The sequence below is a fragment of the Fulmarus glacialis genome, unplaced genomic scaffold (genome assembly GCF_000690835.1).
Source record: "Fulmarus glacialis isolate BGI_N327 unplaced genomic scaffold, ASM69083v1 scaffold13883, whole genome shotgun sequence".
NCBI lineage: Eukaryota > Metazoa > Chordata > Aves > Procellariiformes > Procellariidae > Fulmarus > Fulmarus glacialis.
Window position 1 is genome coordinate 2,177 of NW_009201134.1, and position 19,650 is coordinate 21,826.

Sequence of the window (19,650 nt, forward strand, 5' to 3'; positions counted from 1 at the left end):
TCTTGAAGAAAAGCCATTCACAAAGCAAGGTGCTACTTAGCACATGAAACAGTTGTGTAACTTATGCAGATGTCTTTTTGAACTTAACAATTAGAAAATAAGCCTTAGTATTTCTTATTAGAGCTTTTTACTAATTTCTACAGCCACATGGCTCATTATAATCAGGTGAAAATGGCACCATACGTAATTCATTCTGTCTTTTAACAGAAACTGCTATCCATCTCAAGATGGAAGAACCAGTGTTTGATAAATTGACGTCTTTGTGCAATACTCCAAAAGATTCTGGGACAGCAGCTCCACAGGGCACTAGCTCAGGGAAACAGGTAAGAAAACTTATTCGTTTTTCCAGTAATGTGACTCTTCATAGTAACAAAAATGCTTGTGAAATCATCAAGTAGTTGGAAGTCACTGAGATACTGTTTGCTGGAAGGCTAAAGATAGGTAGCTTATACCTATAGCTACAAGGTTGTTCAGGTGAGGAACGCACTTGGTATACTTTGCTCTGAATATGCAGATGTTTGCTGTGAATATAAAGTGATGGAGCAGTATACCCAAAATGCCATACTAATAAATTTGAATACAATGTAGGGTTTGTGGTGGGTTTTGTTGGGTTTGTTTTGGTTTTTTTTTTTAATCTGTCATCTTCAGTTTTCTTAAATCCTAGTTTTCTGGGTTGCTGTGTATGCAGAATGACTTTCTGTGACTTCTACTTGCACTTGAACAAAGTACACTGCTTTCAGTTTGTATATTATCCATAATGCTGAGCTCTACTTTGGTGTCCATCCTAGCATGCGTTATGGTGATGCTGTCACGCTCAGCATCTGGACCTACGCAGGATAGGGCTAGTTTGCAAGTGTTCCTTAACTAATCCCTCTCTCCCATATTTTAGTATATTTTCACAGGTAAGAAGGTTAGACACAAATTATTAAAAAAAAAAAAAAAAAGAAGACAAAGAAAAGAATTGTTAACTTCTTTGAAGAAAAAGAATCACTTTTTAGATGCTTATCAGTAAAGGATCTCAAAGCATGAACAAGTCAAAATTATACAGATCATTTCTAATAGTCTCAAGTAGAATACAGATGTTTTATACTAGTGCTAATACAGAAAGTGTATTTGTGGTGGGATGGAACAGCAAAAAAACCCCATCCCTTATCTCCATTAAACTAGAGGGTGAAATTGAACATAATGGAATAAAATCAGCCAAGTTGAAATACGCTATATATCTTCTGCACAAAGACTAGATGAGTAGGTTTGCCTCAGTGGAGTACAGGATTTTCTCCTAGAAAAATATCTTTCCATATCTTGCAGTTGCATGTGCAAACACATGTGAAAGGAAGAAGTTAACTTTGTTATGTTTGTGAAAGCTGTAGTGAGAATTAGGAAGTCTGGCTTTACAATTATCTTTACATATATGACATATTCTATGTAAATAATAACCAGGGTAAACAGTTCTTTGAAATTTTATCAAAAGATTAGATTATTCTAATCCTTCTGGGGTTTTTTTGTTGTTCTCTTTTGTTTTTTGTTTTGGGTTTGTTTTGGTTTGGTTTGTTTTTTTTTAGCCACTGAGTGCAGCTCTGAGGGAGCGATTAAGGAAAACAAGACGTTCATTTAATGCGAACTTTACAGTGGCAAAGCGGCTCAAAATAGACACTGAAGAAAAAGATTGTGCTGATGCTGACAAAGGGTGCCTGCCAAAGATAAATACAGATTGTTCCAGATTACAAGATGGTTCTGAAAACCTGGAAAGAAACGGCACTGGACATACATGTTTCAAAAGTCCCTTACAGGAAAATGATCTCTGTGGGTCAGCAGAGAATTCTCATGTGCTACAGGCTGATCTTAGTCAGCAACAGTCCCTGGAAGAAAAAGTAAGGCTGGTGAAACAAGTGCAAGAAAAGGAAGAACTACTTCGAAGGCTCAAACTGGTTAAGATGTACCGATCTAAGGTGAGGCAAACCTCTAAAAAAGCACTTTTAAGTCATTCTTTGAAGTACTATTCATAGTGTGATCCTCATTTATTGATTTAAGCAACAATATTGACTCACTTTTTTTTTTTTTTGTGTGGTGTTTGTGTGTTGTCTCAGTTTAAGACATTTTATAAAAATACACCTGCAGGGTATCAAAAACCTCCACATTTCAGCCAATGATAACATTTTTTTTGTTTTTGTCCCAATTTCAGAACAACCTGTCTGAACTGCAGGCTTTGATAGTGAAATGGAGAAGTAGTACCCAGCTGATGCTGTATGAACTACAGTCAGCCTTTTCTGCAGATGGCAAGAAAGTGAGTCTCACTCAGCTGGTAGATACTTTTGGATTAGAAGACCAGTTATTGCACTACAGCAGAACAGAAGAAGATTTTGTAGATGCATGATCTATAGGTGCAAAGCTTTCAATTACACAGGCATAAGCAGAAGAGACTGAATAAATTCTGATCACATAAGAAGTGTTGATCAGACAGTGGACTTTATGCTTTGAGGTTAGGAGGTTTTCTCAGGAGATACTTGTAAAGCTCCGTACTTAGATACAGTAGGCACTGTGTAAAAGGCATTACTTAATGGAAAAGATCAAACTCATGCTGTTTTGGAAAACCTGGCTCGATAACTTGATCAGTGAATAGTTATTTAATAAAAATAAAATGAAATAAAATAATACTTTAACAGGTGGAAGTCAGTCCATTCTTGAAATAATGAACTCAAATTAATTGTCATTTCTGTTGATGTCCAGATGGGGAAGAGTTCAGTTCCCCATTTTACAAATGTCTTTCTGCTGCCTGTCAGTTAATGACAGCGTTTTGTGAGCTAAGTAAAGATAACTAATTTTCATGTTGTTAATATTCTGAAGCTGCAATGAGGTGTTCTCAATAGCTTTAATTATTACTGAGGGAAATGTGCCATAATGTGCAATCATTTTTAGATACTGGTCCAGACAGTTGTCTTCAGGGAAGCTGTCACTTAAGCATTCTGCCACAGGCTCAGATAATAGAAGGGAAGGCAAGAAAATTGCAACCAACATCTGTCTACTGTACTACTTCATGTGAGAGCCAAGGTGTTTTCTCTCTTCAAATAAAAGAAAAACAAGGCCTTGTCTAATGGGAGTGCTTCAAATACAGCATCATAAAGCTGAATAAAACTTAAGCATTTCATTTATTCTCCAGTAAGTGTTGTCTTTTTAAATTTTTTTTTTATAATCTTAACTTGAAATTGCTTATTTCCTCATTATGGCCTATGCATATAGTGTGCTGACTTCTGTCTGCTTTTATCCTCCTTAAACCCATTGCTCGTCAAGTGTAACAATACATAAATCTTAACTACTCTACAGCTCTCCCTGCTATGAATATTGTTTTATATGTGATCACATTCCTTATTGTCTTTTGTTTACAGGTAGCATTTCCTGTTTCCTTAATAAGGGAGTAATTACTTATCTCAAGGGAGAGAAAATCAAAGATCATACATACCCTTTTAACAGTGGTAGGACTCATTAGACTTAAATCTGTATCCACAGCTTGCTCTTAAGAATACTGAATGTTGCTGTCCAGAGAGAATTAGTGAAGAACAACCTTTATTTCTAATCACATTTTGAGTATTAAGACACTGTTTCTAGTACCTCTTTAGGTTAATAAAGAAAGATGATGCTGCCTGGTGAAGGGGGCAGTTCTCTTCCCTGAGATCCTTGGCAAATTTGGAACTCTGTTACTTCTAGGGAAGTTTCAGCAAGAAGAAAAAAGTCTTGCAAGAAGAATGGAGATGTAATTAGAATCCTTACAAACCCCAGTTAGACATGATAAAGCAAAAAAGGAGGTGGTATACAAGATCACAACAGAAGTAATTTTCCTTGCAAGTGTTGAATTTTGTTAAACTAAGGTATCAAAGCTATTAATGCTTTCACAATGGAATGAGTTTAGATTTTATGTGAATTTATGAAAGGAGGAGAAGAATCACCACACACCATGGAAGAGGGAAATAAAAATTGGTGAGAATGCCTGAGTAGGTAGATCAGTCTCCAGCAGTGGTTAATTTTACCAAGGGTTCTTTATCTTTCTTAGAGAGATCTGGCAGGAGAATAGACTGTGTATCAATGTGAAGGGGTGGGAGATAGCAGCAACTATTTCAGGAGGCCAGATGCTTCCAAACCTAGTTTTCCTGTGATTCTGCCAGTGGCAGGAGGCACAGCCACCGGTGGCTGGTCGCCCGGGGCCGCCAGCCACAGCTACTGGTGGCTGTGGGTCATCATGCTATCAAAAGCAAGAGCAGCTTCCAGGACTGGGCCAAGTAGCACACATGGTCATGCCAAAGCATACCTTCATCTTCTCAGCCACCTACACCTGTGCCATCACAGGTGTAAATATATTCTAAAAAGCACAATGAAGTCAAAGCCACAGACAAATTTTAACAGATGCAAATTCATGGATTTCTTGCAGTACTTCACCTTCAAAATGTTCTACAATTGCATATTGCAGACTAAAGATATACAAATACACCTGTTCTTCTATCAGTCTACACTTTCTTGTACCCTTTGTCTTCTGTAATGAACTATATGGTTTATATAATCAAAACAACAGAAATGTTGTATCTCATGAACTGAAATATAATGGGGATAAGACTAGGTATAAAATGTACAAAACAGAAAAACATGCATCTTTCAAACTGAAGTTATTTTTTAAAGAAATTACAGAAGAAATCATTTGTGGAAAGAAAAGTTCAGGGAGAAAAGGTAGATGTCCAAGCTCTTTTGGTTAGACAAGACCATGGTATTATACATCTACGCGGACTCTGGTTTTTAAAGAATAGGGAATGTTCTTGATCTCAGTCTTTCAACTTCCTCCTGAAGGATTTCAAACTGTTCTTCTTGTTCCTTTACAAGACCCCTTAGGTGTTTCTGCTTCAAAATCTCTCGGTAACGCTGCTTTGCAATCTTTTTGGAAACGTGCTGTGTGCCTGCATAAAACAAGATATAAGGGTTAGCCTGTACTTCAGGGGATGCAGAGTTTATATTTATATTGGACCTGTCCTGGGGTTATTCCAAGTTCTGTATAAAATAGGCAAGCATTTTAAAAAAGGCTCACAGTTGGGCGTGAGTCTATAGTACTGAATAAAGCAAAAAATTTCAAAAAAGCACTGGGCATGTTTCCTTTAGTTTCTAGCAAGTACCCACTGTTTTGAAAATCTCTGTTTTACTAGTGGAAAGATCTCTACAGTTTTCCTAATAGTGAATACCCTTCTCAGCTTCATGTTACTTTCTCTGTTCCCTTGAATGGGTGGAAAGAAGTGGGTTGAACAGTTCCGAGAAAGAATGAAAGTATGTTGTCTAATGAAGATATTAATGACTAATATTTTGACTTAAATAGTTTCAGCAAGTTAGTCAATTAAATTTGGTTACAAGAGCAACATTCTCTAGGTATGCTCTTAAGTAAACGATGTTAAATTGTTGTGGTAGAAAGGGCACTGCTAATTGTGCACGTACAGTAATAAATAGGCACTCCTTGCCCCTTAGCTGATGCTGATGGAGAACAGGACCGTCTAGCCTTGGAGATATTTTCTGAATGTTTTTTGCTTGTGACTTAAAGTGCATTACTGTGACTCACCGGCTGCCTCAAAGATGTGCCTCCTTTCTGAAACAGAGACGAGCATTTCTTTCAGCTTCAGGCTGAGCTCGTAGTTTGCTTGCGCTTTTAAACAGATGCACTTCTCCAACTCTTTAATTCTTTTCTGATGGTTCTTCACGTTCTTCTTGTGCAGCTGTCCATTTCCAAATGAATAAAGCAAATATATGAGCTTATACAAAAGCTATTCAGACAAACTTCTGATGGAAACCTACAATCTTAAGCACTGCACTGTAGCTCAATAAACTCTCATGTATTTTGATTTGACTAGTAGCACATTCTAGCTTTACTTCGTATAGTGTCTTTCACACACACTGTATTCCAGTATGCTTTATGGAGTTCTAATATAAGTAGCAGACAAGGAACAAAGAGGTATGGGTCAGGGAGAGACATATTAAAGATAAAACTTGAAAGGCAACGGGAGGAAAGAAAGTCAATGGAATCAGTGAGTTGAGAACACTCTTGGATGCTAGGAGCTGCTGAAGAAAGGGTTGTTGTGCTGAAGCTGTCGGATGGACTGTACAGGGACAAGATAAATACTAAAGCTTGAAGAGGAAAAGGAGGCTGATGCCAGCTAGAGGAACCTGGACAAAATCCAGTGGAATCACTTAAAAACAAGGATAATCATAATTTGAATATTGAAATAGATGAGGGAGCCAGCAAATCAGATTGTTGTGTCTGTGTTATTTTGAATAGAGGGGAGGAATGATGTTATGAACAGGCTGGTGCTCCTGGAGAGAAACATTAAGCAGTGAAGACTGGAAGAATGCTTCATTAGAAATGGAAGAGTGACTTTTTTAGGCAATGCTGTGTAAGAAGTGATAAGCAGATCTGCATTCAGATGTTCAGGACGGAAAGCATTTAATTCCAGTAACAGAGCAAGTAGACTTCTTTCCATAGGGTTGACTTATGCAGCAATCAATGTATGATGACTGCTTCCAAAGACTTTAGAGAACTGCTGCTGTAGATAGCTCTGTGCAAGTTGAAGAAACTATTGAAAGCCAGGTGAATAAATACATGGATATATATATTCATCTTGTTAAGGCTATGCTCCAACAGTCCTTGAGTTAGCTGAAGAGTTAGTATGCCTACATCAGTTGCAGTTATTCCTTACAAACACCTCTTGCTAATGAAGGAGAGGAGTTGCGTTTAAACTAAGGATGTGTCTCTCAAATGTGGTGGTTCACTTAGGTTTTACCTTATCCATGATGCCAAGAGTCTGCTCCATCACTGAAATGTGGTGGGCAATGCGGCTGTCATAGTTCAGCACAGTTAGGAACTAAAGAATTAAAAACAGAAAAAACCCATCTTATTAAGCCTGTTTGTTCTCAACAATTCCACACTTCTGTAAAGACAATGATACTATGTGAAACTCAAAAAACTAGAATTCTGCAGAGTGGAAAGGCTTACTAGTGATCATAAATGGACATGGTAAAGATATTCTTGGATGCTGTGTGAATACTAGACTGTACAGCTGTTAAAAAGGATGTTATCTATTATGTGTTAACAGAAACAAAGACCAATCAAATTTGTTGTGAGGTTGTCAAAAAACCCAAGCTATACTTTTGCTTATGAGGTAGTCTAAGCTAACACAGCTGGAGGCCAAAGTGCTATACTGTGTGTCTTTAGGCCAGAGAAAAAAGTGATTATTTTCTGTCAAGTGGCTTCCTACTAATTCTTATTTCTTGTATTGTTCTTATATCTGCATTGTAATTCAGATTTCAGAGAATTTATTAAAGATTTTTTCTTGGGCACACTGCTACTAAAATATCTCTTTATCAAATGACAAATGGTAAAACAGTCTGTATGACCCATAATGGGCAGTAGACAGTTTTTTGTAGATGTAGATACATCCCTCCAGAGTACTGTCCCACCAAAGTGACAAGGAAAATTTTGTGGACTTCTCTAGTTAGGTGTTCATTCCAGGTGTTCTCCGGTCCTTACCCTCACACATTTATCTAAGCCATCTTTCTTTCTGTTCCTATTGTTGGGGTCTCTGTTGCCTTGTCTTTCCTACTAGCCCCACATTTCTACTCAAAAAGTTAAGCCCCTCAGAGTATTCAAATTCTGATTAAATTGGTATATGCCTTTGCTATGGGCAAGTCTAACTCTCTCTGAAGGGCAATAGTTCTGCTCATCAGTTTAAATGAAGTTTGAGCTAATGGCAGCACTCTGGTAATAAATTTGCTACAAGAATTTTTTGTTGTCACATCACCTCTTTGGAAAGCTGTTTTGTTGGTGTTAGTTACTGAAGTCCCTTGGCTATGATTCAGAAGTGAACAAGCAGTTTGGAGAGCAGCAAAACAAATGAAGCCTGAGCAAAACACGTGTTTTGGATTTTTTTTTTAAGCTTTTGATTGAATTGCAATACCCTTACCTGCTCTCCAACATTCTTCATTTTCTCTGTGCTTTATAGCTCTCCCCTCTGAAATACCTCCAGCCTACCCATTCTCCAACATCCCTTACTCCAAACCTTTATGCCCCCAACCTCATTGTCACAAACCCATCAGCTTTCCACAGGACCCATGCAGTCCCCTACATCCCATACTGCAATACCCTCAGGCTTCCCCTACAACCTCTCTTCTTCCTCCTCTCTTCTCCCACTGGTATCCTTGGCTCTCTCCCACAACATTTACCTGTTTTCTGGCCTGCTAGCTGGGCTTGTTCAAAGCTATGTGGGTGCTGACTTGCTGGCCAGCTGCTGCCTCTTGCCTGCCTCTTGCCTGCCAAACAATTCCCTGTCTTTCTGCTGCTGGGCCAACAAATGGCAGGGAGTGGGGGTCAGTCAGGTTCCTGTAAGAACGCTCAATCTTTGTATGCTGAGCAAAAATTACAGTATTTCTGTGAGATACCAGATGGGGGCACCTCAGACCTTTCACTTAAAAGGAAGTTATGTGCTTGATTTAAAAGATCTCTTCCTTGTAGCTGCAAAATCCTGATTCCTTACTCTCAGTGCCAATTTTGAAACACTAAGAGTTAGGGCTAATTTTGCCTTTGTTTACACCTGAACATCCCAAAGAACTTAATCACTGATCAATCTCAAGAGTAAAACTTCCCTTTGAAAGCTGAATTGTTGACCTATTAGGCATCAGGTTTCTCCGTAATAGTAAGAGACTTAAGAGGTATAAATGGTCTTACAGGTATAGGCAGCAAAATTTTCTGCGGTCAAAATATAAATTAGAGAAAGTAACTCACTAGCTGGCGATCTTTTGAAATAGGTAGTGTTACAATATCCCGAGCCTTCTGTTCCAGATCTTCTATCTGCATTCTCATTTTCTTGTGTTCCCATTCCAGCTGAAAAATCCCTTTAGAGAATTCTTTACATTCCACCATGCTAGCAATTTTTTTTTCTCCTTGAGCCTGAAAAAAATAGATTAATCTTAATTAACACACTTTACAGATTATGGAATAATTATTTGCAAAAAGATGTGCAAGCTTCCAAAGTTATAATTTTAGTAAGGAAAACATGCTATACTGCAGTCTCTTTCAGACTTTGCTCCAGATGGTTATCTTTTGTGGAATTTTGTTCCCTTTTATGCCCTGTGCCACAGCCTTGGATCGTAGAAGGAGATGAAGAAAATTACAACTAACCTCTTTCTCCATCTTTTATCTTTTATAAGAATGCGAAGGCATTTTAACTCTACAAAATACAAACTCGCTCTGTATAAGGTATTCTGCAGTTGTTACTGAAGGCTTTGTGCAGTAGCAGTAACAAGCAATTTTTGTACAGCTAAAATGTCTAAAAAAAGAATGTTTAATGAGAGTATGAAAAACTCCTTTAAGTGTGATCACCAAATTCACCTTGCATAAAAAAGTGTATTAATTTTTTAAATCTTAATGTAAGCTACTGTTCAAATGCTTCTCAACATGACTATAAGTTTGCCTTGAGGGAATTTTTGGACTGGTGCCCATGATATTAGCATTTTCTATTTACAGAGTGTGTGTGGCGTGTCTAAAAACTGTTGCCATTTCATTGATCTGAATTGTATTGATCAAACATCAAGAAAGCAGTCTGTATTGCAATCTTAACATCATGGTAAGAGACTTTACAGAATTCTTAATAGCCTCTAGATAACAATGGAGCCTACTGGTGTGAGAAAAAACAGAGCCCCTGAAGGACAATACATTTGTTTAAAAAGCTTAAATTTCCTTCAGATAATGTAAATTACCATGATAGAGCAATTCAATTCTTCAATAACACTCTTATTAATGAGAATGGCATCCCTGTATTCTGGGATCTCAATACTTTCCAATTCCACCTGTCCTTGTTTTAGCAAAAACTGGATAGTCAAATTCAATTGAAGTTTCATCTTCTCCTCCTGAAGCCTAAAATGGCAGAAAACAAAAACAATGTTTAATGATTTCAACAGGATTATATAAATACTCCTATGATTCTCAAAATGTTTATATTTTGTCCTGGTTTTGGCTGGGATAAAGTTAATTTTCTTCCTAGTAGCTGGTATAGTGCTGTGTTTTGGATTTAGTATGAGAATAATGTTGATAACACACTGACGTTTTAGTTGTTGCTAAGTACTGCTTACACTAAATCAAGGACTTTTCAGCTTCCCATGCTCTGCCAGGTGCACAAGAAGCTGGGAGGGGGCACAGCCAAGACAGCTGATCCAAAGTGGCCGAAGGGATGTTCCATACCATATGACGTCACGGTCAGTATATAAACTGGGGGGAGTTGGCTGGGGAGTAGCGATCGCTGCTCAGGGCCTGGCTGGGCATCGGTCAGCGGGTGGTGAGCGGTTGCATCACTTGTTTTTCCTGGGTTTTGTTCCTCTTGCTCTCTCTCTCCCCCCTCCCACCAGCATGGGGGGGGAGGGTGAGCAAGCGGCTGTGTGGTGCTTGATTGCCAACTTATTACTGGTAAGTGGTATGTTCATGTAGGGGTTACTCTTTGACAGCCTATCTTCTATTTGCTCCCAAAGTGACAACAGAATTTACAACTTATTTCCATACATGAAGTTTTCAACCGCTGGATTCAGTTTAACTTACTGTAGCAGATGTTCTGAGAGAAAGTGTCCTTACTGAACAGGAATCTTAACAACAATTGAAAAGGAAATGGAGGAGACTCCCAGCCAGCACCCGTTTTTTTGTATAATTTATCCTGGGTTTTTTTTGTGAATGACAATGAATGTGAAAATTATGTCATATACATGAAAAAATGAAATATTGCAGGTCTAAGCAGCTCAGTGAAATCATGTGTCACATGACTGAGCAGCATATTGCAATTAGGAGTGATCACTGTATCTTAGGCCTACATGAGCAAAATTTAACTGAGCTAGCTAGTAAATATGGCCTTGAAGGCTTTGGGGGATTCATTGTATGATGTAGGTTTTGGGGCAGTCAGTTTGCATTGAAGACCATGCTGTCATCCTTACTGACGTTGTTACTTAAGATGGTAGATTAAGACTGGTTTGGCCTGCTCACATGTGCTGCAATAACACCTCATTTCTCTTAGATGAATCCTAGATAAAAGAGTGTTGAAGAACACAGCTGTGTAATTCTGTATGTAACTTTTGGTTCTGTGTTGGTGGAGTATTAAAATGTAGCTGAACATAGGAAAAGAAATAAAATTACCAAGTGAGTTCTTGGAAAATATCTTCTATTTCTGACTTAATCTTCTCATTGTCATCCATTCTTCTTTGGAGAAAGGCCTGCATCTCTGCCAGTGTTAGGACTTTCCATTTCACCTAAGCAAGCAATATCGTGACATTCTGAACTTTTTCAACTTTGTCAGTATGTCAGGGCAAGCCTCTTCAACAACGGAGAAGACAAGTTCTTAAGAAGACATATGTATGCATAAATATGCAGCCTGGTATTTTAAGAATCCCAGTAGAGCACATGAGACATAGAGGTTACAATCTTTACACTCTGCTCAGAAAATAATTTATTCATTTATGCACAGTTTATTCACATGAAGGGAAATCACATTTCCTTCTCTCTTGGTCAAAGGTCATGTATCTCTGTCTCTGCATAATTCAGATTTACACCTTCATGCTTTTAAACTGAATAAATAGCTTTCTAGAACTTTCCAGCAACACCCTTCGTTAAGAATTGCTCTTGGTAGAAAAATATGGGAATGCATTGGTGCAAATGTAGAATGCTAATGGCAGGGAACGACTCCAACAGATGATGGAAATCAAATACCTTAATAGTTTTTTGGTATGGATAGAGAAAAGGAAAAATATCTCTTTTTTTAATGAAACCATATCAAGGTCACAATCATTCTGGTAAAATCCATCCACACTAATATGCTAATTTTTCCTCTGAAGGAGAACTAGAGCTGGTTTCCCTTGATGACATTTCTATTATTCAGAATTGAATGTGGCCAGAAGCAACCTTCAAACTCAAATGCAGCTTAAGTACGCTGCATTGTCATTTCACCACTAGCTTGACCCTACATTTGAACTCCGCAGAAGTTTAAGACCTGAAAATATCAAGAAGATTACTGGCAAAATAAAGAATTTTACATACCAGCTCCTCACTCTCCATTTTATTTCGTCTAGCTAGACAAAAATGTTCCCATATAGATGGGTCTAAGCCATTAGGCATGTGCTCAGGACTATCCAGTTCATCCATGGCTTTCATTAAAAGGGTAAGTGCATCTTTGTGATCTTCAGCTGAGCCTGAACAGTCCCCATATGGGTTAGCGGTGTCAAGGAGCCTTTCTGTCACTGGGATCCTAGTGCATATACACAGTACATACAGTATTTACTTTTTATTTTCTCTTGCATAAAAGAAGCTTACAAACAACTAAGAACATTTCATACTCTCAATCTCTTGCAAAAAGCAAATAGGTGAGACTGCATCTTACACAAAGTAAGAATATATGTTTTTGAGAACTGATGATTATTTAGATTGCATTTAAAATAGATTGTGTGGGGTAAATAAGGAAATGTAAGTACTCAAAATAGCAATCCTTAGTATGATAGAAAATCAACCATTGTTAACTATCCAATAAAAAGCAGGCAATCTACTGATTATCAAAATAATTTAGACTATTGAAATAAATAGCATTCTTATTCTTGACACACAAGAAATATTAGTATTTAAACAGATGGAATTAAGGGGGATCTTACTTTGGTCGATGTTTGTAAAGTTGGAAAAGTTCATCAAGGAGATTGGCAGGTACGTCAGCAAACTCCTTTGTAAAACCATATTCCAGATTCTAGGAGGAGAACAGAAAGTGTCCTTGTTACCACAAAGTTATTTTTAAAAAAGCACATCAACCTGCCCATATCTTAGAAATACAGAATGTGGTGTTCTTGCAAGTGCTCCCAAGCAGCATGGGAATCTGGACTATTTAATAAATTCTTCTATGCACATACTCTCCTTTACTGCTTAATTTCAGCGATCAGCAAGTTGACCAGAACTCATCCCATACTTACAGTGAAGTATGTTCTTCTCATTATCAAGACACAGCATTGACTTTTTAATTTCTGAATCTCCTTGTGTTTGTCGAGAGTCTCACCTTCTCTTCAGCTATTGCATTTTCACAGGTGTCTATGTAAGCTTCGATTTTATTTTTTGTAGTCTGGATTGTTCTTGCAGTCTTGACCTATAGCAAAATCAGAAGATTTCAGGAATGAAACACAGCCAGCAGAATTGAATGGCCATTCATATACACTGATGAAGCTGACACTTTCTTATTTCTAGAAAAAACCTTGTGAGCTATTTTTACTAACAATATAATGCCTTCTTCATGCGGTTACTTGTAGATACCCCTAAAAGGTGAGAAGCTGCGAAATTAAACTAGACCACTGCTTAAGAAAGTAAGAAATCAGCGTAAGAAATATTTTATACAAATGCTTACAAGTCTTCTGTTTAAACTTTGAATGTAAGGACCTATGTTGATACTTGTTTTCACTTGCACAGAGATTTCCTTTTCCTTTCATGTCATCACAGTAAGACCAGTCAAAAATTCTCAAATGCTGTTCAAGACCAGCCAAAAATTCTCAAATGCTGTTCAGTGGAGGGTTCTTCATTTTAGAATGCAGTTTCCCTGTTGTCATGACATAGTTCTGCTATGTGTGAGGATACTAAGCTCATCTGTTTTATCGAGGCTGTTAAATGCTTATACTCTGCTGGGGAGGCTGTTTTGTTGTATTTGGCAGTTTGCATGGACCAAAAGATATACCATTGGAAACATCTAGAAAATTAAAAAAAAAAGTTGTATTTTGAAAAATGTAATCTGGAATACACTTGGCCTCCCATAATTTGAAAACTAGTTCAGCCTATTCAGTGGTAGGGGCTAGATGCCTACTTTGGAACCTCTCCCTGTAGTTCACATACAAATGGCTGCTTGCAGCTCCAAACACAGAGGTCTGTACAGGTCGAGTAGGAGATCTGACATAGGGAGGCATTAATATATTCTCTGTGGACTCAGAAACAGCTCCATGAAGACAAAGTGGGCAAATGGAATACTATTGTCCCAAGAGCCAGAACCATCCTGCAGGCTACCACCACTTAGATCACCTGAATCACACAGCTATTGGCAGGACACAATATTCACTCAAAATTATTACTGTGGGCAGTAAGCACTTGCATTGAAATCCAGATCTACTACTTGTGCTCTCCAGTCTTTTGTAGAGTTGTATATGATTTGTCAGGGATGGGTAAACTCTTCAGGAGATTAAATTGGTCGATAAGTCTATAAAAACTTTGTACTCTGTGGTATGTTCTGTTTTCATGGTCAGATACTCACACGCCACCTCTGTCTATGCTTTGAACTGGCAAACACAAGTCAGCGTGGCCCTGGCCTACATTGGACACCTCAGTGAAATATGTGATAGATTACACATTCTTTTATGCATCTTTCTGTCATAAAAGCATCATAATTGGTGCTTCCAGTTTGATACTGGATGCTAAAAAATATTATATATAGCAAACAAATAGCAGCATGCCCTTCTGAATGTATGGAGCTTTACCAAAGAACTCCAGATGAACCAAGATGGGTATCTATTCAAAAACATATGTATTTATAATGTAAGTCACCTGTACAAGTTGAAAAAAAAATCAGTGACCCTGTGAATTGTCAGAAAATCATTTATGGCAAAATTTTGATTTGGAAAGAACAGTCTTCACAAGAAATTGTATTGTAAATATTACACTTTTCCTAAGAACAGCATTCCAAATGATAACTTACCTTTTCTTTCTCCTTTTTCATAAGGAAATTATGAAGTCCAGCTTCTCTAGTGTCCAACTCTTCATTCAACAGTAAAGCATAAACGAGATTAACTATTTTGAGTTCTTCCTGTGAAAAGATTGTAACAAAAAATGTTAACATTCCTCCTGCACAGAGGCAGAGATGAAAAATTAATGTTCTCTGTGATACCTGATAGATGACCATCTCTAATTTCACTTTCCTTTCAGAGAGTTTGCACACAGTCTCATCAAAATTTTCTGTTGTTTCCTGGATGGAAGCTTTGAGTTTCTTCAATTCATTTTCCAGTGACTGGGGAAGGGAAGGACAAGAGCAGCAATATTACATCTGAAGGAACAAAGAAGCTCTGATACAGTATACCAGATGCTGGAGAATGCACAATATGGAACTGTATCCTTCAGCCAAAAGGTCCCAGAAATTACTTGTTTGGAAGGAGAGTGCTGCCAGGCTACCAAGTTATGTTGTCCAAATACCACTTTGAAGGATAAATATAATTGCATTATTTGTGTATGGCATCAGCAACTCTGGGAATGGAACCTGGAAAAAAAATGTTTTAGGAATACTGGTACGTTTGTGAAGGAAAGTTACCTTTTGTCAGATATCACAAGTTTTGGCACGTATTAATTGGTATAAGTAGAGATTGCCTTATTTTACTGTCTAAGCTAGGACTTATTTAACATGCCACATGATCTTTGTTCTTCATTTGTTCTTCGTTTATTCTATTTATTAGTATTCATTTTTAGAAGTAGCTCCTGAGAAACATCAGAAGCTTTGGTCATGAGCACTGTGAACAAAACTACTTCTTTTCTCATTTTAATTTACCCTTCTATACTTTTCTTTTTCTTCATTCAGCTCCTTGACTTTTCTCTCATGTTCTCTAAATATTTGCTTTTCTTCATCATTCCAAACATGCTCAGGCTTGGATATAAAAGGAGGTGGAGGAATATCCTGGAAGTATTAAAGACAAATATGCTTCAAAAGCTGTATTAAGTCTCCATCAGCACACTAACAAACTATAACATGCATCAAATTTAATGAAAGGTATTTCTTAGTGGTAAGTAAGGTATAAGCGTTAAGACTAAGTAACATATATATTCTGTTTCTCTGGTCTGTTACTTGCACCAGTAGTTTTGGTGTATGTATATTGTGCTATTCTCTCTCACTTGCTTACAGGCCCTATCCTTTTTCTGTGACACTCCTTCACATTCTTTCCTTCCTTTAATACCGTACTGTCTATATTTGTTGAGTTAAATGGAACACAGTATTTTTCTGTACGATCACAGCCATGGATAACAGACCCTTCCCCCAACAATACAGTTGTTGTAATGGTAATACTAGGTTATGTTTCTATAGTATTCCACTGTGATAGGGACAGGTGTGGATGGGTAAATCATATGCAGACACTAGAATCTTGTGGTCTCTTTTGAGTCCAGTGTATGGTGTCTTACGGAGTGTATCTAGGCATAATGCAATTCTACAATTCTCTGACTTTCTTCTATCACTTAGGTTGGAAATATTTGCTAGTTGAATTTCACGTTTCCTTAAAAGCCCACAAGCTACCTAAATGATATGTCAGAAATGCAGCTCACCATTTTCAAGATGTCTTCCTTTTTGACTTCTAGCACTCCACCCATCATGTCATTAAGACCACGCAGTCTTTCATTGTCCTGGGAACAACCACAAAAAATATTTTAGGGTACAAAAGGAAGTGTAGTAATTGGAAGTTTTGGGAATGATAATAGTTCACCCATACGATTGTACTCTCTGTCACTAGTAGGTTAATGCTCTTTGGTGATGCATGTGAAATATGCTAAAAGTCTCAGAGTTTTTTCTGGTGAGCAGATGTTCATATACCAAATAACTTACTAAAACATGCCAAGAATACATAGGCATGGACTACTCCTGGCCAGTTGGCAGGCTAGGATGAAGGAAGTTGTAGTGTCACTGTCTTATTGTGCACCTCTTTTGGGACCAGACCCATCTTAGGCTTTTCACAGATGCATTTTAAAGCCAGAGGAAAGCATTATGATCTCACAGTCTGATCCCTGAAGAACAGAGGTCGCTCAGTCAACAAACACGTATCAAGCACAAAGTTCGTGATTGAGCAGTAGGATGCATTTAGAAATGTATCTAGTGCCCAGTCACCTGATATGGTATTTTTAATTGCCACTAAGCACATTTTTAAAAATTGTGAGCCTAACACTAAATCTTTTTTTCCTCCAGCTGGTCTATGTAGTTCTGATTGTAAACAATAATAAGAGGGAAAAGGCACACATCATCATTACCTACCATTTTAAATTTATTCTTCCATACTACATTACTGGAATATTCCAGTGCAGCATTAACTAAATAAGCCTAATCAGAGACAAAGGCCTATCAGTAAAAAGGATACTACTTTAAATACCATAGCAGGAAGGCGTCTTTCCATTTCAAGCTTAGCCAGCATTTCTGCTTTCTCTGTCTCTTGGTGAGTCAAGTATTTTTCAACTTTAATCTGAAGGAAGAAAATGAGGTTCATGTCAGAGTTCTTTTCTCCAAACATGATCACATGTGGTCTAAGAACATTTGGAAAGATGGTGTAATACTAATTCTTAATGCTTTTTGTATCTCTGCTTTATGATAAAATTCCTCAAGAAGAAAATTGTTGTTTTGAACAGCTCCAAAAGCTATATTTAAAAATGCTAAAATACAAACTGCCATCATTTTTGTTGATATTAGTTGTGTTTGTGCATACCTTTTCTGACAGGGGAATAACACAGACTGGTGGGAGAGCAGAGAGAAGTGGGAAAAGACTGTTGAGAAAGAGCAGATGAGATCAGTGGAATATGTTGTGTAAGAAATATGGTGTTTCTTTATAAATTATCAATTGAATTTATAAGTACAGTACTAAGTATATTTTGGTACCTAGACACTTAGTTTGAAACTACTTAGTTTCAAAATGGTGCTCAGAGAAAACAGAGAAACCCTTAACTATGGAAGTAATCCCTGCAAGCCTGGTTTGAATCTTATAGTCAAGAACAGAGGGAATTTCTACTTAATTTATGGGCAATTAAAAACTTTTAAAAGCAATAAATTAAGATTGTATACATTTTATTCATTTCAGATTGACTTATTAAGAGCTTTCTCCCTAAAAAGAGAAGGGAAGCAAAAGTGTCAAAAAGATGATTTTAAGTACACAGACACATCTCTTTTAAGGCTTTTCAGTACTGACACAATGTCTGGAATAGAAGAATTAGAGAACTGTATTTCAGTGGGTGAAAGAGAAAGATTTATTTTTCAGACACCTCTGAATCCTGAACAGTGAGTGCTCGCTCTGGTATCTCATCATCTGTAAGAGCTGGCTCCCACACTTCCACTTGGAGGTCAAGTTGTGCCAAGATTTCTCGGATCCTCAGGTTTCTTTCTTTCACTCGTGCTATCTCCTGCTCCTTTTGTTGCGCAACTATGTCAAATTCCTTATTAAAAGCAGTTTTCACTTTGTAAATGATGTCCTGAAATACCAAAAAAGGAAACAGCAATACTGCACAGGTCACATCCATCCATGATTATATACCACTTCTCAAGCTATCAGAATCATAAATGTGTGTATTTGTGTGTGACAGGGAGATAAACTGGTAAAGCCCTTTTGTGAAAATCATAAGGGCAGAGTTCAAGCTTTGTTAAATGGAGGTGGACAAATTATCAGTTTTTTCTTTTTTTTTTCCTAGAAATTTTTATTCCTTTTCTTCTACATATTTGCCATTTGTCAAAGATTCTGAAAGAAACATACTGCTGCCGAAACTAGATAAAAAATTAGGCTGCCTTCTATTTGCTGTTTTTTGCACTATTCCGCTGAAAGAAGAAGGGGCTTCAAAGAAAAAAAACACGTAACCTGTATATCTAAAGATTGTAAATCACAGGTACAGGGAGGCAGAGTTAAGGACATACTTTCCTGATTTTCAAGCGATGCCACCTGCAGCTTCAATATGCTTTCTGTCTGATGTATGTAAAATGTGCCCATTAAATAAACATTGGAAACTAATTTTTTTAAAACACCTGAGACCTTATAATGATTTTAAAAAGCATATATTCTTAATGGATAATTTCTTCCTTTAGCCTAAATAATTGATCTCAACAAAGAAAAGTAGAATATTGAGAGAGAAAACCATGTGTCTCTCCTGATGTGTTAATTTACTAAAACGAAACACGAAAAGAACTTCAGTTCTATCATTAAACTTCACATTTTGAGCTGCTTAGCTGTTTGCAATTTGTATTACAATAAATATTTGTGTCATGATTATTTCATAGATTTGTAATATAATAATAAGTTAGGATGTAGTAGGATGGCAGATAAGGTACAATGTTGCTGGGAGAAAAAAGGCTGTGCTCAATGTCTAGTCAGCCATCTAGCTCTCAGGAGGCTTGCTGCGTTGGGCTAAGAACACTGAAGATATATCTACACTTATATATATCATATGCTTCTTTAAAGCCATTCAGTAGAAAAATCTTGTTACATCCAAGCTTACATCTAAAAGGGCTCCTTTTGTTTCTTCCCCATCTACTTTAAACACTAGTGTAGCTACTAGATTTTATGTAGTACAATGCATAATCATTGAGCTCTGCTACCATTTACAGCCTTAAAGAGCTCTGAGGGCACAATGCTTTATAGTAGTTTAACCACTTCTACCCTTGTAGGTCTTCATAAGAAGCCTATTCTGTAGGATGTTTACTACTTAATAAACTGGCCAGGGTAAGACAAGTAAGAGAGTCTGATAGTAATGAGTAATAAATAACAGAAACATTGAAGACTCCAAATGAAGGAACGGTAAGACTGGAGAGAAAGGAAATGGTGTGAGGATCCAGCTGATCTTTCATTCAGCAACAAATAATAGGGAAA

General features: G+C 37.3%; 2 protein-coding genes across 2 annotated transcripts in view; one reads left to right on the forward strand and one right to left on the reverse strand.

The window, feature by feature from the left end:
* The first annotated feature begins 212 nt into the window (after positions 1–212).
* On the forward strand, positions 213–2,426 carry SFR1 (SWI5-dependent recombination repair 1). Its single transcript, XM_009573840.1, has 3 exons — positions 213–323; positions 1,563–1,949; positions 2,183–2,426. The coding sequence occupies exons 1-3, from the start codon at positions 228–230 to the stop codon at positions 2,372–2,374; spliced, it is 675 nt and encodes a 224-aa protein (XP_009572135.1). The 5' UTR covers positions 213–227; the 3' UTR covers positions 2,375–2,426.
* Positions 2,427–4,779: 2,353 nt separating this feature from the next.
* CFAP43 (cilia and flagella associated protein 43) overlaps positions 4,780–19,650 on the reverse strand; it is a gene marked incomplete at its 5' end in the record, with an annotated part of 46,791 nt that continues 31,920 nt past the window's right edge. Inside the window, 15 exons of the mRNA XM_009573841.1 lie at positions 4,780–4,937; positions 5,585–5,738; positions 6,801–6,881; positions 8,798–8,962; positions 9,772–9,928; positions 11,189–11,301; positions 12,086–12,293; positions 12,691–12,779; positions 13,083–13,169; positions 14,757–14,864; positions 14,946–15,065; positions 15,597–15,722; positions 16,364–16,441; positions 17,170–17,268; positions 18,059–18,265. Of these exons, the coding sequence (XP_009572136.1) occupies positions 4,780–4,937; positions 5,585–5,738; positions 6,801–6,881; positions 8,798–8,962; positions 9,772–9,928; positions 11,189–11,301; positions 12,086–12,293; positions 12,691–12,779; positions 13,083–13,169; positions 14,757–14,864; positions 14,946–15,065; positions 15,597–15,722; positions 16,364–16,441; positions 17,170–17,268; positions 18,059–18,265 (1,950 nt within the window). The remainder of the gene's footprint in view (positions 4,938–5,584; positions 5,739–6,800; positions 6,882–8,797; positions 8,963–9,771; positions 9,929–11,188; positions 11,302–12,085; positions 12,294–12,690; positions 12,780–13,082; positions 13,170–14,756; positions 14,865–14,945; positions 15,066–15,596; positions 15,723–16,363; positions 16,442–17,169; positions 17,269–18,058; positions 18,266–19,650) is intronic.

Coding starts and splice junctions, on each gene's coding strand:
- SFR1 (XM_009573840.1), top strand. CDS start 228: ATGGAAGAACCAGTGTTTGATAAATTGACGTCTTTGTGCAATACTCCA. Junction 324..1,562: donor GCACTAGCTCAGGGAAACAG/GTAAGAAAACTT, acceptor GTTTTTTTTTAG/CCACTGAGTGCAGCTCTGAG. Junction 1,950..2,182: donor TTAAGATGTACCGATCTAAG/GTGAGGCAAACC, acceptor TCCCAATTTCAG/AACAACCTGTCTGAACTGCA.